The sequence below is a fragment of the Apiospora marii genome (genome assembly GCF_038362585.1).
Source record: "Apiospora marii strain CBS 49790 chromosome Unknown utg000004l_segment0_segment0, whole genome shotgun sequence".
NCBI lineage: Eukaryota > Fungi > Ascomycota > Sordariomycetes > Amphisphaeriales > Apiosporaceae > Apiospora > Apiospora marii.
The window spans coordinates 1,074,697-1,090,809 of record NW_027117375.1 but is presented as its reverse complement, the minus strand read 5'-3'; the positions used below and the strand labels follow the sequence as shown (position 1 = coordinate 1,090,809).

The window sequence follows — 16,113 nt, the reverse complement described above, 5'->3', positions numbered from 1 at the left end:
CATCAAAACGCCATGGCGACATGCCCTTTAAGATGACTCGCTTTGGCGCCGAAGCCAATCGATTATGGGCGTGGCGCTTCACCGCCTGCCACTTGAATGTGAATCGGCCCAACTAAGGCTTAGTACCTGGAAGGAGGTACCGGCCTAGCAGACTAGCACCCAGCACAGGGATCCATCAATTGATTGATGGGACCCAGACTGAGACGACTGGATCCTAAGGCCCGACCACCAATTCAGCCAGCAACGTAGCAACACCGACCTCCCAATTGACGCTACGAAGCTATCTACACGCCGTAGACCATTGCATACCATCCCAGTCTAATAATGAAGTCATGATCCATACGTAACGCTGTTCACCATGGAACAGCCCTATTCTACATCCAAAGTAACCGGTATGCCCTCTGCAACCAGGCTCGTGAACGACCTGGCGCATCTATACTAAAGCACGCGACAGTCGAGTACTTTGACCCCCATGGCGTCTACAAGCTGCTGGCACCCGGCTTGATCCCCCGACTTCCACTGCGCAACCTACACTGGCAGTCTCACGCTGGCCCCCTTCGCTCCATCGATACCTTGCACATCGAACTTGCGCCCGAAGGCACCGTCGACCCGCGCCCCATCTTCTCGCCCGACCCCTTTTTCCCGGTGCGCCAGCGGTCGGAGAGCGCCGTAGCTCGCGACGATGGCTTCCAAACACAGATAGGCAACGGAGGAGCTCCTTTGTCCATAGACGCCTCGCTAGAAAAGACGGCTGGCCACCTATCCAACAAACCTGCTCGCCGGCATCAGATTCCCGGCCTACGGCAAACCCCTTATCTCAAGATCCTATTCGTACGCTGCGACGACAACGATGCCTACAAGAATAAAGTGCGCTCGGAAGTTCGCGATTGGATCAAGAACCAGACGCCTGGAACCAGCGCCAAGAAGGCAAACACGGCCGAGAACCATGACGCCTTCGAGTGGCTCGTTCTCCATGTCGTGATACCGAACACAGTTGCCGCAACTCAACCACCCGTGACCGGAAAGGGCGATGCGGGAGCTATCGAGAAGCCATCGGCGGTTTCGAAATGGAGACCGGGATCTAGCACCCTCTTGGAGAAGCTGCGAAGTGATTTCGGGTCGACCAGTAAAGGCGGTGTTGAGCACATCGGCCAGATTCGTATTGGTATCAACGATGTTCCCTATGACAGCTTGCCGCGCGTCGTGCCTGCCGTGCCGAGCGGATACAAGGAGAGCGCCGAAGACAACGAAGCTGCGTGGGAGGATCTGATAGTCAAGATGCGAAGCCTGATCTTGTCGAGTTTTGATATGCGTGTCACTCAATATGAAGATGACATCAAAGAGAAGGATAACCAGCGGAGCTTGCCAGGCTGGAACTTTTGCACCTTTTTCATCCTCAAAGAAGGGCTGGCTCGGGGATTTGAGAGTGTAGGCTTGGTCGAAGATGCTTTGGTTGGATACGACGAGTTGAGTGTCGGGCTCGATATGATTATCAAAGAGCAGAGAACGGGGACACCGGTACGACAGCTAGCGCATTACTAAGCTTCACGGACGAGCTCAAGCAAAGCGCACTCAGAGCCCAAAAAGCCATCTCTGAATCCCAAGAAGATGACGATGAGGTTGTGGACATGCAGGCCACAGGGGCCAGAACCAGCGCAGAAGGTGATGACACTTTCGATGAGATCCCGATCAATTCATCCAAGAAGCCTTATCGCGACCTCATTCTTGAGAACAACGTCTCGGTGTTCGACTTTAGATGTTACATTTTCGCCCGACAAATCGCACTTTTGCTGCGTCTTGGCAATGCGTGGTCTACCAGAGAGGAGCTGCTCGCAAAGCTCAAGGAGCAGCAAGAATCAGTAATCCAAGGCGTAGCGCCCCGAGCGCTGCCGCCAAAACACACCGACAATGAAAGCGAAAACCTGTCCATGCTAGCAGAAATCTGCAGGCGGACGCTGGAATTCATCCCTTCCGTCTCGCAAGTCATGCGGAGCGATGTGCAAGCAGCTTTGGCTAAAGAAGCCAAGGCTGATAATGACTCCCAGGAAACGCCTTCCACAGATGCCGCAACGACGGAAGTAATGGATAACCTGGTCGCCTCATATGCTTTCTCTATTGCACAGCAGGTTCTTGCGCAGACATCCACAAAGGCTCTCCCCATCCCTCCCTCGACCTTGGCTACCCCTGACGGCCATGAACAAAAAGCAAGCATACCAGAGCCGAAGACCATGATGCACCCAGCACGGGAATCGTCTTTGAGGGTTAGCACCAGTGGTGCAAGCGCAGGACGTCCGCAGCCGAGTCCGAGTTTCTTCCCTGGGCCGGGGGCAGGGAAGGTTCAAACGGATCATGAAGCAGCGCAGCATAGCGCCTTCTTGAAATTAGGACTGGAAGAGCTGGCTGCTAGAAGAGCCGAGCTTCATATCCTAGCTCGAAACATTTTGGAAGAGTGCGGGAAAAAGAGAGCATGGAGTGATGGCTGGGCGTCTGTCCCTGTGGTTGGACAGTCTTCACTCGTAGACATGGTTGAGATCGATCTTAATGATGATTCGCCTTCGGTGCCAGAAGACCAGCAGCCATCGACGGAAGCAGTGGTGTCTCTTGCTGGTATCGAGAGCAGGCTTCTGCGGGCGGCCCTAGACAACAGTGAGGACTTCTACCGGCTTTATGAGTCTTTAACGGACAAGGCACTGAGGCACTACACGGTGTCCAACCACACACATTCTGTCCAGACTAGTATGGCCGACTTGGCTGTGCTGAAATATCATATGGGCGATTACGCAGCGGCGGCGGCGTTCTTTTACAGAACCACCCCCTTTTTCGGGGAGAGTGGCTGGAGTCTCCTCGAACTGTCAATGCTTGTCATGTACTCGGATTGCCTCAAGCAGTTACAGAGGAAAGACGAGTATATCAAAGTTGTTTTGAAGCTGCTGTCCAAAGCAGCTTCAGCTGAGAAAGAGAGGCAGCGCTACCGGACCTCATTTCGGATCGGAAAGAAGGATGAAACAGTGTATCCCGACAATGATGCAATCAAGGGCAATCTTGCTCACCTCCTATCTGAGACGAAAACGATCGCCAATGAAGCCCGTGTGCCGCTTGCGAATTTCTTCTCCGGCATAGAGGTTGAATCGACGCCTGAATACCATGACGGCCGAGATAGCTTCTCGATCCTGCTCAAAGCCACTAGTCTGCTGGTCGACGACCTGCCGATTGAGAAGGCCAAGATGCGGATGATCGGCCACGTTGGCGGTGCACAGAGGGAGATTTGGCTGGAGCTGGCCGACCCTGTCGTCATCAAGCCAGGGCGGAACAGGCTCAAGCTGGATAGCAAGGTAAGTTTGCTTGCTCAGTTTGGAAAACGTCCTTGTCGCTAATTGGATACCAGGTCGTCATTCCTGGCACATACGACGTTGATAAGATTGACTTCATTGCCAGCAATCTATGCCTACACTACGAGCGAGATGTCAGCCAGCCCCTAGCAAGCGGGGGTTTCCTGAGGTCACCCAGAATCACCGTCTACCATCGCGCCAACACGCTCGACGCACGCCTTGCTGCATCCAACACAGTGCAACTCGACCACAATAATAAAGTCGACGTCGAGTTTGATTCGGGTTGGAATGAGCTCATCAAAGCTGAAGTTCGCGTCAAAGCTGCAACGAGCGGTCTGCGTCTTCTGACTGCCGAAGGGAAGTGCATACAAGGCGAGGACACAGACTACAAGTTTGCCCAGAAACCTGAGGCTGGCCTATTCAGATTTGAGGGTCTACCCAAGCATGCTGCATTCAAGATTCGGTTCCCGTTTACTGTGGAACAAGAGGTTCTGAATGTGTCGGTCAGGATTGAGGTTACTTACACTACTGAACATGGGACGTACCTATTCTCGACAACGCCCAGTGTTCCGATCTCCCTGGCTTTGGGTGTAAACGTCCAAGACGTGTTCAAGCACAAAGCCCTACTCTCTCGCTTCACAGTGTCGACCGCCAGCAACAGCCCTTTGAGGTTGTTTAAGAGCGAGCTCGTCAACTCGGAGCTCTTCGAGGCCCACTTCGGGATGCCGATGGGCCAGGCAGTAACTGTCTTCCCTAAGCAGCCAGCCAGTTATCTCTACAAAATCACCCGGAAGACGGGCGTCAAGATAACGAAGAAGACGGAGAAGACGCTTTACCTGAAGCTCCAATACAGCGTCGTCCAGGACGAGATCGTCGATCTGGTAGCGGAGTCCATCACCCAATCGCTGGCTGGTACCCCCTTGGAACCTTATAGCCGTCTGCTTTGTGGCACGGTCATGCCGCGTGTGCGGGATGAAATGAATGCTCACACCTTGGAGCGGGCTACCCTCACTGGGGATTTCCATACGGACTTCCTGTGGGGTGTCAGTTGGGCAAGGTCCTTCGCGGGCCTGGGCAAAGACTCCGAGGGTAAGAACCTCTCCGATACCCTGGCTTCGTACATCCAGAAGTGGCAGTCGGAGAATCCTACACTAGCTCTGCCCCAAGACACTCCAGTAGAACCTCGGTCGATTCTAATCCCGGTGGATATTCCGCCGGTCACGATTGTGCATACTGCAGACATCAGCCTGCAACCGAATGGCACCGCACCAGAGCTCCAGCAAGGACCCGGGTCAGACGTTGCTGCTGTAGTCACTAATCAGCTGATCCCGGCTACACTGCATTTGAAATGGACACGCATCTGGGACATTGCTACCCCCATGGCGAACATGTCGGATATGGAATTCAGTTACGAGGTCTTGGCACCGGGCGATGCATGGCTCGTTGGCGGCCGTCGAAAGGGACACTTCGTCATTCCAGCGCCCACCAACGACGGCGAGCTCAGCAGTACGGATGCGACCGAAGCAGAAATCCCCTTGCTCCTGATCCCGCAACGCGAAGGATGGCTGCCATACCCAAGCATTGACATCAGGGAGGTCCGGTCCGTGCCAGGCGAAGCGGGTGGCAGCGGTGCTCTGACACCGGTGGACGGGCCCGGCGGAGAGCCCTGCGAGATTGACCTCAGGAACCTCGGCGAGACGGTTAGGGTCATCGCCGACCGAGAAAGGGTTACCTTGAGTCTCGATGCCAGTGGCCCCGGCGGTGGCCCATTGGTGCTCGAAACAGTCAGAAGAGGTCTAACGGAGCGGGTGGTGGCTTAGGATGAAGTAGCCGAGGAGGCAGGCAAGCCAAAAAGAAGAGCTGTCTTGACGGTTGAAATATGTACAAATAAGGCATGAATCAAAATGGCCAACGCTTGTCCTGTTCTTCTATCCCAAAGTTTTCCAAGAAAGGGTGGCGAAACGCCGTCGCTAGTAATCCAAGAAAAGAAAAGAAAGCACATTTTAACTCGACGTCCCCAACTTCAACATGTTACCGAGATTGTTCAGTTCGCCGTTGCCGTCAAACAGAGAAACACCGGAACCCGTCCATGCGTTATAGTGAGTGTCCCGGTTGACGCCAAACCTTTTCCAACGTAGCGTCAGTATAACCTTTCCACGACAGTAAACACTAAAAAGGGGAGCTACTCACCAAGCGTAGGCTTCCACGAAATTGTTCTGTTGGAACAACTGGCGGGCCTGGGTCAGGAAGTCCATGTTCTGGTCGCGGGTGCCCTGGCCCTCGACGCCGGCCTTAGGGACGCCGAGCTCGGTGAACCAGAACTTGGGTTTGTTGCGGTAGCTTTTGTAAAAGTCGTGGAGCTCGCCGACCCAGTTCCCGAGGCCGCTCGCGGCGCCGTACCAGTGCACCGAGACGAAGTCGGTCGGGCAGTCGGCGTTGCCGTTCAGCGCCCGGCACTCCGTCGCGAACTTCTGGAGCCAGCCCAGTCCGCGCGGGCTGCCCGTCACGACGGGGTGGCTGATCTGCCACCCTTGCTCTTTCAGGGGCATGATGACGTGCTTGTAGTACTTGGCGACGAGGGCCGGGTCCAGGCCGGTGCCGCCGTTTTTGACCTCCTCGTCGGGCTCGTTGAAGCAAAGCAGCCGCTTCGAACCGCTTTTACGCAGGGCGCTTAGCTTCTTGGCCGAGTCCTCGTTCAGGGTCGGGTTGGAGGGGTCGGTCGCAACCACATCCCGCGGGCCCACCTGGGGCAGAAATTCGGCCTTGGGATTCGCTTTCCGGATCACGGGGCTGTCGTTGAGCTCCCACGTGTAGTACCAGTCTACCTTGCTGTCGTCTCCCACCAGTGCCTTGAGGTCGTTGGAATTTTTGTCAGGCACGGCGATGCCGACTCTCTGGCCGCCGCCGCCGTTGTTGTTTCCTCGCGCCTGGCTGGCCGGGGCGGCTTGGGCCAGGCCGCTGAGAAGCGCGAGACCTACGATGCTGAAGAGGGCGTGCATGGTGGAGAGAGGTTTGTCTATGAGAGGATGGTGGTGTTGGGGTATGTGTTGAGGGGCGAGGGTGGTATGATGCGACTGTGACTGGCCAGCCAGCTGTTATATATTCTAAAAAGGAGTGTGATGGGCTTTGCGGCGCTGAGTCTGAAGAAGAATGATGGATTGTCAAAGGAAAATGGAGACCATAGATCGGACCTGGGGATGGAGATTATATAGATGGATCTGCTTCGGCATCATGAAAGCGCCTAGGCTGATTGGCCATATACTCACAAACATGCTTACTACCTGTCCATCTCTCCTTTCATTAGCACCGCTAAATACAGCACACATACCTAGGGTCAGCCTGGGCATCTTTACCCTGGACGACAAAGACGACCACTACGTCAGCTGTGATATATTGGACCGTCGCCAAGTAACCTCGGAGGCACCATTCTCTAACATGGGGGCCAATCCCAGGCGTCCCTGTATGCCCAAGTCTTGAACCATGGTCAATGAGAAGGATGCAGGAACAACATGCCCCCGCAAAGGAGGGTTGTACATCCCAAGTCCAGAGCCCGTTCTTTGGGATCTGAATCCAATTATCGACCCAGAGTATTGTCCCAATAGAGCAGGAAGACGAGTACCCTGGCCTCAGGCGCACATGGCTTATGGATGAACAAAGACAAACCCCAACCTGTCGTCCCTGTAATTGATCAGCGATGCACGAAATCTGCAGGGGTGGTATGAAGAGCGGGAAGAGCAAACGCTGGTCAGCTGACAAGGGATTTGTTTCAAGCGACGAATTAGGTCAATCTGCACCGATAGGGGGCATGTTCGGGGGGGCCACGCGATCCTTCAGGGTCAACAAAGGCGTTGTGGTTTCTCATTCGTGGGCTTTGTTGGCGATTACCTACGATCGGTTGGCGGCAACAAAAAAGGGGAACAGCGATTTGGACTAGCCAGGCACACGCGGGCGGGAAAGGATTCCCCATCCCTGTCGTCCAGCACCCAGGGCCTAAATTTAGAAGGATGATGCGACTCGGAGTTCATCGGGCTTACTGGTACGCCAACCACATTTTGATTTGATTTCTCCTCCTGCGTTACTGTTCCTGAAAAGCCCTGTCAGCCAAAAAAAAAAAAAAAAACAGTGGTTACCTCTATCGGACGAGAAAGTAAAGTATCTCAACAACACACACACTTCAGGTTACCCAATCAGCCGCGGCGCAGTATTTTCGTCTTTGTTCCTGCCAAGCGACACAAAAAGCAGGTATCATTGGTGGCGGCATCCCATAGCTTGCTGTAAGCCCCGAGGCGACGGAATTGCTTCCCAATGAGAATATGTATGTATGTACTGGATTAGGTCGTAGCCGCCCCCAAATCTACTTCACTATTCGTATCATCGAAATACGCGCGCTCGGCGGGCGCTATAGTGGAAGCCGGGGCGCTCTTAACAGAAACAGACTAAGGCGAGAACCGCCGTTTGCCATCGGTCAGCTTACTTCTGGTTCTGAGCCGTCGCCCGGCCCCGCGGGGATGCGTTTAAGCGGAACTACAGCCGCTGAAGGGGTACCCACCACGGCGCGTAGTGGAATTCCTGTCGTCTTCATACTCCAATTGGCGCACCGGTGTCTGTACGTGATACCTACGTACACGACGTTTCTGAGCGGGCAGCCTCCAGACTCCTTGACCTGCAATCACAGGTCCATGTAAAGACAGCACGAAAGATACTCCTTGTCTGGCCACACAGTATTGATTCTAGGGTATCAAGGCTATGTATCCAGCACCTAGAGCCAGGACTGTCGGGTCCAGAACCTCCCACGTTTATCAGATCTGAGAACTGCCGCATAATGGGTCGATGTCTGTCTTGCTGGTGCTCCTATTGAGGTGCTCCTCAACTGGGTATTACTGGGTTTTCTCCCTTCAAGCCGGATAGCATTCGATGGTCTTGGACTCATTCCACAGGCTGTCGATGTTGAAGACACCGGCGTACCACGTCTCCATATCGGACCAGCTGCATCCCCCCCTGATGGAGATAGTTTGGTCAGTAACCCTGTTCGAGCAATGGAGAGGCGAAATGTCTCGGCAGGTGCTGAGAGAATGGTCACTCACAGGAACAAGTGGCATCCGAAACCTTGGGAGACCTTGATGGACTTGGTGGCGTGTTGAGCACTGACTGGAGGACAGTTCACGATCAGCAGATAGCTCGCAAAAGTAATCGTTGGAGCAAAGATTTGTTTACTTACTGCAGGTATACTCGTCGCCATCGTAGATGCTGGTGCAAGAGCCCTGCAGGTTGTCGGAGTCGCAGTACTGAATCATCTGGTTGCCAGCAGCAGAGGCAGCAGTCGCGGGCAAGGCGGCGGCGACAGCCGCGAGAAGGGGGGCGACGAAGAATGCGACCTTCATGTTGAGGGTGTTGAGGGTGTTTGGTGAAGGGGGCAGGTCGTAACAAGAGGTAGGTAGGCGTTGCTGGTAAAGAGCGATTGGGGCCAAGGACTAGCAAGGTCGATGCATTTATAGGCCTCGGAAGAGGGTGAATACAGCAAGAACCTCGATGATGGTGTTCAATACGGCCGCATTGAATGCAGGAATAAGGTAACTTCAATGAAACGTGAATTCGCTCCCTTGATCCAGTGTCCAACTTGACATCCATCGCCCGCTGCTAAGTTGAGTAATCATGGCGCATGCCAGCCAAGTCACGTTGTTTTCTGCAGGCATGCTTCTTGGAAGGCACGCAGTCACCCAGCACCTACCCATTAACTAATACAAACTTTCGAGTATATCGTCATCTACAACACAACGTCAACCGATCGGGGCCCAGCAGTGTGATAAGGTGGCAATGCTAGGGGATCAATGTTGGCAGACTAGAATAGAGACTCAGGGAGGTTCTAGATTCGTTGTCATCGCCAAAGGAACTGTTGTGACTGATACGACATTGGAAAGCTCAACTGTGCTGCACTAGGAAAGTCGATTCTATTGAGGTGACGAACTAGATCTACTGTTCAGCTGAGATATCCTCCTCCTCATATACGATCTAGCCGTATAAAGGACCCTTAGGCATCACATACGATGCCTAAGGTGCCTCTTATGTATGAGACAAGGACAAAGGTCCTGGGTAGCTACCAGAATCTACCAGATTCAACTGCTGCGCATGATTTGACTAATCCTTTCAACTCATGACCACCTACCGCGAGAATTAAGAACGGTTATTCCAGGTCGCTATGGCCAGCTACTCCGTTAATCGTTTACTCTATGATTATCAGATAGTGGACGTGATGGGAAAACTATGACCGGAAACTGGGAGCGAATTAAGAAGAAGAAATGGCATGGTACTGCTGTGAATGTGATTCTAGCTTATTTGTAGGCCAGGCAAGCTGAACAAGGACACATTGAACTCACCTTGAAGCCGGCAAGGTTTGCGATCCGACCAAACACTTTATTCGGCCCCTCGTCAAATGTGGTCGGCCACCACCTTCCACGAACCGACCCAACCTTCATCTGCCACCGCTTCTGCTCTTCCACACGACCTTGCAGACCTTTCCATCCGACTTGCGCCTCGTTTTGGAACAGAACTGCTGCACACATCGCTTGTAATGGGCTGAAAACCCGGGGCTCTCTTGTCGCACAGTCACCCCCTTTCGGCGATGGCCGAGGCCAAGAAAGCACTGGGTTGGTTTGACCTCCCTGGCGAGATCAGAAACAAGATCGTAAGTAAAACCCCCAATCCAGAATGAAAGAAAAAAAGCAGCGCATGCCTATTTCTTTTTTGGTAAAGAGTCATGTCCTGCGTGACGGGGTTGCCATCGCCCATTTCGCGTCTTAGCCATGACTGACTTGTATTTCCCCCCTCGCAGTACCTTGAGCTTCTCACCACCCCCGAAGACGCCGAGGCTTGGTGCCTCCCCATCGCTGGCTCTGGCGAGAATTCTTGGGGATACAGCCCCCTCAGTGTCGCGATTCTCCGTACCAGCAAGCGTGTCTATAACGAAGCCGTCGGCATCCTCTATGGCGACAACATCCTGCACCTCGCCGACCCATACTGTCTTGCCGAGACCATCCTCCCGACTTTTGGCGCCGAAAAACTACGTTTCCTTCGTCATGCTTCGTTCGCATGGCCGCATTGGGAGAAGTATTACCCGTACCCTGATGGCGATGGCAATGGCCAGGGCGGCGGCAGCTTTGGTGCGGTAGGTCTCCTGGTCGAGCTCTGCCCCAACCTCAAGGAGATCGAGTTCGAGGACGCCGGGCTCCGCGGCAGCAACCTGCCAGGCGGCGTCGATCAACTTCTGGATGCCTTCCATCTGTTCAACTCGTATCTCCAAGCCATCCCGTCCCGCCCGAAGATCTTGGTACACGTCAATCCAACGGACCGCTGGAGACGGCGTTTCGATGGATATTGGGACGACGAGCTGCGAGTTGTCAGTGTCATGTCCAATGCTGGCTGGGTCCTGATAGGGAGAGAGTATTATTGGTGGTAAATGTCGACCAGCTGTCCGGCGCCAGGAGGCACCGTACGGGGGAACCAGGGGTAGTAACACCAAGGAGGGATTACCTCGGCTAAGCCACTCTGTGTCAACAACTACCTGCGATGCAAGAGTACGGACGCGTTTGGACACGATGAAGAATTTGGCCAGCACCATGTGCCGGACGGACCCGATTCTTTTTGTCGCACAGCTCTGGCGCTTGGGATTTCACGAGAACTCTAGCTGTGCAGCCATCATCATCTGCTCAGACGCCATCATCGATATCGCTACGTTTCTCATCATTGCCGACGCGAAGAAACAAGGAGTTCAGTCAAGAGCTGGAAACTGAAACAACCAAAAATCGCTTTGATAGGAAGAGGACCTACTATTTCCGTAGTAATAGTACCTAAAGAATGCTCCAAGGGAACTTTGTAAGCTTGAAGAATCATAAGTAGCAAAGGCAGAAAAGGTCTCGCGATTCATGTCATACGTGCATAGTTGCTCAAACCAGATATACGACGTAACACGGTACAGATCCCTATCGAATGATCCGATCTGTAAGCTTCAATCATGCTCGGTACAGCAGATCCTCTGTCGTGGCTACTCTAAAGCCCGAGGTCCGAGAAGCGGGGGATCATGGTGCACATAATTGTATGGCCGATCATCCATAGGCCGGTTCACACTCGAGGCATTATATTTTCCGTAGTGTCACTTTGTCTTGAAGGGTGACAGCAGCTAGATCTGCTTAAGAAATACGAGACCATTTCCCAAAATTGATATCCCGTACCGCGATCTAGCACCCCCAGCGTTATCCATCAGTCATTTATACGGGCGTCCCAACACTGACACACCATGGCACCTCTTCCCCCGCCCGACGTGATCGACGCCATCACGCGCAAGAAGGCGCGGTATGGCTACTACGCCGACACCAAGCAGTGGCATCTCTACGCAGGCGACGTATACCCGCCGGGCTGCGAGCAGCTCCCACTGCGCTACCTGGATCACGAGGGCGCGCCGATCCAGTTTGGAGCCAAGGGCCCGGCGCTGGTCTTCGAGGGGCCCAAGACGTGGGTCGGATTCTTCGAGCCCTTCTTCGCGCCGCTGCAGACGCTGCACAACATCGGCATCGGTCACTTCGAGCAGGTGGCCGACGACGAGGTGCGCGCCCGCTTCGGCTTCGAGGACCAGCTGCTCTTCCCCCAGCTGCCCTGGGGGCTCGCCGAGCTCCGCGGCGGCGGCTTCTACGACGAGCGCTACCGCCGCATCGACGGCGAGTGGTACATTGTCGAGCTCGAGATGCGGCGGACGTACCAGAAGATGACGTTCCCGCTGTGGGCCATGATGCAGGCGCAGAAATGGCTCGGTATTACGCTGGTGTAAGTAGTCGGTAGATTTCCGACTCTGGTCTGGGCCAGGCAAGCGGTGGGAATTCTATGGTAATTCGGTCGCTTTGAGTGTTGGAAGATCGGCGCATGATTCAGGGGCAGATAGGAGTGAGACTCCGACGGGATCGAGAGCTAGGCCGTTCTGATACGGACAGTTCTTGCAGTTCTTGCAGTTCTTGTGGGAAGTTGTATAAGTACCGTCGGCGCTGTAGTTCTTGTCACTGGTGTAAAGCAGTAGCGACTAGTCATGATTCTCGTGAGACGTGAAATGGAAACAACAACCATGTACGCTTTGTAATTTCTTTGATTCTTTCTTTGGCTCTGTTCTATGCATCCGCGGTATCGCTTTCCGAAGCAGGGGCCCAGAACTGTCTTGCCCGGTCTACTCTAGAGGCCGCCTCCTTTCCAAGACAGAGCCGCACATCGAACAGGCCTAAGCCCTCTTCAGTTTTCTCCCCAGCCATTGTAGCAAGGGCTGCCAGCCCCAGGTATGAATGGAACAAATCTGGCGGCGACCCTGCATCCTTCCCAAAGCCCCCGTAAGCACTCTGCGTCTTTTGCAGCAGGAACTCACGGCCAGACGCCCTGTCCAGGCTCGCGACTTCAGGGAGAGCATCGCTCAAGACATGAAGCGCACCGGCTACCCACCAGGCATAGCATGTATCCGCGACCTTGTTTGGGCGGCCGTTGAACCCGCCCAATACCGTGCCCGTGACACTCAGCGATGCCATTTCCGAGGTCGGTACTGCGGGTGTATCGTCTTTGCCTTCTTCTTCTTCTTCTTCTTCTTCTTCGTCGCTATCACCTTCCTCGATGCCCGTATACACAATCTGCCGAGACACGAGCCAGCGTATCATCGCGGCTGTATTGGAGATTCCGGCCTGCAGATAGCGATTTGGCTTGCCCGCATCTGCCGCTGCGAGGTCCAGCATGGATAGCGCGGCAACGGCGCAGTAGGCATAGCCTGCCTGGCTCTCGCCCATGTGGCTCTCGGCAAACCCGCCATCGTAAGCCTGGCTCTTTCGGATGTGCTGCACCATGCCGTCGACATCAATGTCCAGGTCCTTGCCCACTTCGTTTCCGCGCAATACCCACCGTATTGTCGCCGCCATGTAGCAGTATCGCATGTCCCGGCCTCCGGAGATGGAGCCGTCCGCATTGACGACCTCGCCAAAGCTGCCGTCAGGCCTTTGCAGTCTCTTGAGCCATCGAAGCGTCCCTATCCTGTTCACGCCCCGAAACGCGGTTGCCACGCTGTCTGCGTCCTCATTGGCCACCAGCCCCAAGGTGAGCAGGGCAAAGTAGGTCCCGGGCAGGCTCACGTTCTCGGTGTCGTTAACAGCCGGGTACGGGACTGCCTCGTTCCAACCTCGCTTTACGGTGTCGGGCTGGACATGGCCGGGGCTGCCGCAGAAGCCCCCATTTCGGTGCTGCTGCCCTAGCACCCAGTCGCGCAATCGGGTCCGATCCGCGGCAGGTACCAGAGACTGTGGAGGCGCGGGTGCACTGCCTGCATTGGCCGATGCCGAAGCAGAGGAGGGAGATGAAAGAAGGTCGAGCCCGGCGAGGGTGAAATAGCCCAGGAGCAAGCGATTGCTGTCCATGGACGTGTAGAGAGATGGCAGGACTGTGGTGTAACAGCGCTGGAAATATTGCACGTGCCTTGCTTTTTGGAGCTCCATGGTGGGCAGAGTGAGGTCGTAGGACCGGAAGGAGAAAGGGGGGTTTTTGCTCTCAGAGTGCGACCGGGTGAATATAGGCTTCAGGAGGTTCCGGTCATAGCATGAGTTGATTTGCGACCGTCGTTGTTGTTGATTCCCCGAGCAGCAACGGGTTCGAAGTCAATTGATTTGCGCCGCCGGAAACCCCCACCTTTTGGGCTCAGACGAACTTCAGGTCTTTGACAGCAGCCATTCCCGTCACTTTCAGGGAGGGACCCCGCAGTACACAATATTGGACACTGATGGCTTCCACGCAACTTCGCATCCCAAGCCAGAGAGTATATCAGATGAATTGAGAGTCATGGCAAAGGTGAATCAGTTAAAGACATGAAGGCTCACACCTGATCCTCGGCTATTTTTAGACCATTGACGGTGATGTAGAGAATTTCCTGGGGGTTCTTCCGCATGACGAGGATAAGTACATCATGGCCAAGCTTTTGAAGTGAAGGGACCATGCTAGAAGGTTAGTTAGGGGTTGGAGAGAACAGTTACGTTAGGTAGGTAGGCTCTAGCTCTCCCGCCTCCCGCGATAAACGATAAGGAAGTTTAGCTGAACCGAGACATTCAGCATCATAGCGCACCTGCAGCCTCTGCTAATCCATGGCCCCCTAAAAATTGGAACAGCGCCAGGCAGGCCCAGCGCCCAGCTGCAAGGGCTCGCGATGGGTGGGCATACGTACCCATCAATATTTTTGAGACAAGCTCACCAGCACAGCCCGAAAGCGACACCCGACCGATGCTTGTCAACACCATACACGGGCATCCACGTATACTCACACATCCCCTCCCGGACCGTCCACATACCCAATCTAGCATGCGCTGATCGAGGAACCACAACTCTACCATCATCAACTATTTCCACCCCCAGACGGATGCACCACCGCGACCCGTCACGACGATAGTCACCTGCCATACATAGACCGCGCGTCCCGAGAGCAACCGGAGCACCGCAACCATGGCGCTCATATCTGCCAAGACGATCCTGACCTCGCTGTCGCTCTTCCACATCACCTTGGCCTTCTTCTTCTTCACCAACCCAGAGACCATCGCCGACCAAGCGCTGGTCTACATGCTCGGTGAAGCCATGGGCATGGTATGCGCGCCCCAAATCTCTCCTACCTCGCCTTCCTCTCGCTCTTCCTCCCACGGAATCCTACACGCCCCCCTCCCCTTGCAAGAAGGCGATGTAAGCTAACCTAGACCCCCCTCGTGACTACAGCCCGGGACCACCAAGTTCAACCTCGCCACGCCCACGACGTCCCTGCTCGCCATGATCCTGCTCCTCGTGGGCCTGTCCGACATCCTGTCCCTGTCGCTCCCCGAGGAGATCTGGCTGGTGCACCACTGGGGCGCGCAGGCGCCCCTGCGCTTCATCTTCTTCGGCGGCGTGCTGGCGGTGACGTGGTTCACGACACCCACGGCGCCCCGGCGGCCCGGCGCGGGCGGCATCATGACGCGACCTATCCCCCTCGCGGGAACAGGCAGCAGCGGCGGCTGGGACGGCCTGCGCAACCGCGTCGTCTTCACCCTCGCCTTCATGGAGATGCTCAGCTGGTTCTGGGTCTGGGTCACCCTGCGCGAGGAGGCCCAGGCCCTCCAGACCAAGAAGAACCGCAGGCGCAACAGCTCCGGGGGCGACCGTCACATGTGAAGCAGGAAATGAGGAGGAGAAGCGAACATACACTAGGAAAGAGGGAACGAAACGCAAATGGAAAGTCGCGGGTGACAAAGAACAAGATGTGAGCGTAGTAAGATCTAGATCTGTAGCTAGAATTGGACATCATTTGCGGCTAGTACCTACATCCGGACAACAGTGGAATGGATCGGAGGCCGATGAGAAGTATATGGGAAACGGGCCTTATCCCTTTCCATCGGAGTCAGGTGGTGGTGACATTTTGGACTTGGTCCTACTACGATCACGGCGCACTGGTCTTACGTTCAATCAATCATCGCAAATTGCAGTCAGTGCTTTCTTCGCCATGGGCGAATTATCTGCGATTTTGTCTTTTGCTACCTGTATTTCGTTGGCATCCAGTCTGGGCCGATGCAACTCATTCTGGAGATGAGACAAGATCCGTTCTCCCCCAACTATGCAAAAGATGCATACTCTGCTGTCATCTCAAGTAACTCGCAAAAGACCGAGATGAGCCAGAAACATCGCCTCGGAGTCGAGAGCCAAAGCACTTGTCGCTTTTCTGCTCCCCCCTTTGGCGACGAGTCAAGGTAAACATGGTTTCGAG

The 16,113-nt window shown here is 54.8% G+C and overlaps 7 protein-coding genes across 7 annotated transcripts; 4 read left to right on the top strand and 3 right to left on the bottom strand.

The window, feature by feature from the left end:
* Window positions 1-358: 358 nt before the first annotated feature.
* On the top strand, window positions 359-5,149 carry PG985_006278 (uncharacterized protein; the record flags this gene model as incomplete). The annotated part of the gene is made up of 4 exons (XM_066826047.1): window positions 359-392; window positions 455-1,518; window positions 1,557-3,332; window positions 3,386-5,149. The coding sequence occupies 4 exons, from the start codon at window positions 359-361 to the stop codon at window positions 5,147-5,149; spliced, it is 4,638 nt and encodes a 1,545-aa protein (XP_066685654.1).
* A 183-nt stretch (window positions 5,150-5,332) lies between these two features.
* Window positions 5,333-6,328, bottom strand: PG985_006277 (uncharacterized protein; the record flags this gene model as incomplete). Its single annotated transcript, XM_066826046.1, has 2 exons — window positions 5,333-5,453; window positions 5,520-6,328. 2 exons carry the CDS (start codon window positions 6,326-6,328, stop codon window positions 5,333-5,335), a joined length of 930 nt encoding a protein of 309 aa, XP_066685653.1.
* Window positions 6,329-8,224: 1,896 nt separating this feature from the next.
* Window positions 8,225-8,710, bottom strand: PG985_006276 (uncharacterized protein; the record flags this gene model as incomplete). The annotated part of the gene is made up of 3 exons (XM_066826045.1): window positions 8,225-8,327; window positions 8,414-8,477; window positions 8,548-8,710. 3 exons carry the CDS (start codon window positions 8,708-8,710, stop codon window positions 8,225-8,227), a joined length of 330 nt encoding a protein of 109 aa, XP_066685652.1.
* A 1,238-nt stretch (window positions 8,711-9,948) lies between these two features.
* Window positions 9,949-10,782, top strand: PG985_006275 (uncharacterized protein; the record flags this gene model as incomplete). Its single annotated transcript, XM_066826044.1, has 2 exons — window positions 9,949-10,011; window positions 10,159-10,782. 2 exons carry the CDS (start codon window positions 9,949-9,951, stop codon window positions 10,780-10,782), a joined length of 687 nt encoding a protein of 228 aa, XP_066685651.1.
* Window positions 10,783-11,619: 837 nt separating this feature from the next.
* On the top strand, window positions 11,620-12,147 carry PG985_006274 (uncharacterized protein; the record flags this gene model as incomplete). The annotated part of the gene is made up of 1 exon (XM_066826043.1): window positions 11,620-12,147. The coding sequence occupies one exon, from the start codon at window positions 11,620-11,622 to the stop codon at window positions 12,145-12,147; it is 528 nt and encodes a 175-aa protein (XP_066685650.1).
* Window positions 12,148-12,478: 331 nt separating this feature from the next.
* Window positions 12,479-13,834, bottom strand: PG985_006273 (prenyltransferase and squalene oxidase; the record flags this gene model as incomplete). Its single annotated transcript, XM_066826042.1, has 1 exon — window positions 12,479-13,834. One exon carries the CDS (start codon window positions 13,832-13,834, stop codon window positions 12,479-12,481), a length of 1,356 nt encoding a protein of 451 aa, XP_066685649.1.
* Window positions 13,835-14,828: 994 nt separating this feature from the next.
* Window positions 14,829-15,524, top strand: PG985_006272 (uncharacterized protein; the record flags this gene model as incomplete). The annotated part of the gene is made up of 2 exons (XM_066826041.1): window positions 14,829-14,966; window positions 15,093-15,524. The coding sequence occupies 2 exons, from the start codon at window positions 14,829-14,831 to the stop codon at window positions 15,522-15,524; spliced, it is 570 nt and encodes a 189-aa protein (XP_066685648.1).
* Between the last annotated feature and the right edge of the window lie 589 nt (window positions 15,525-16,113).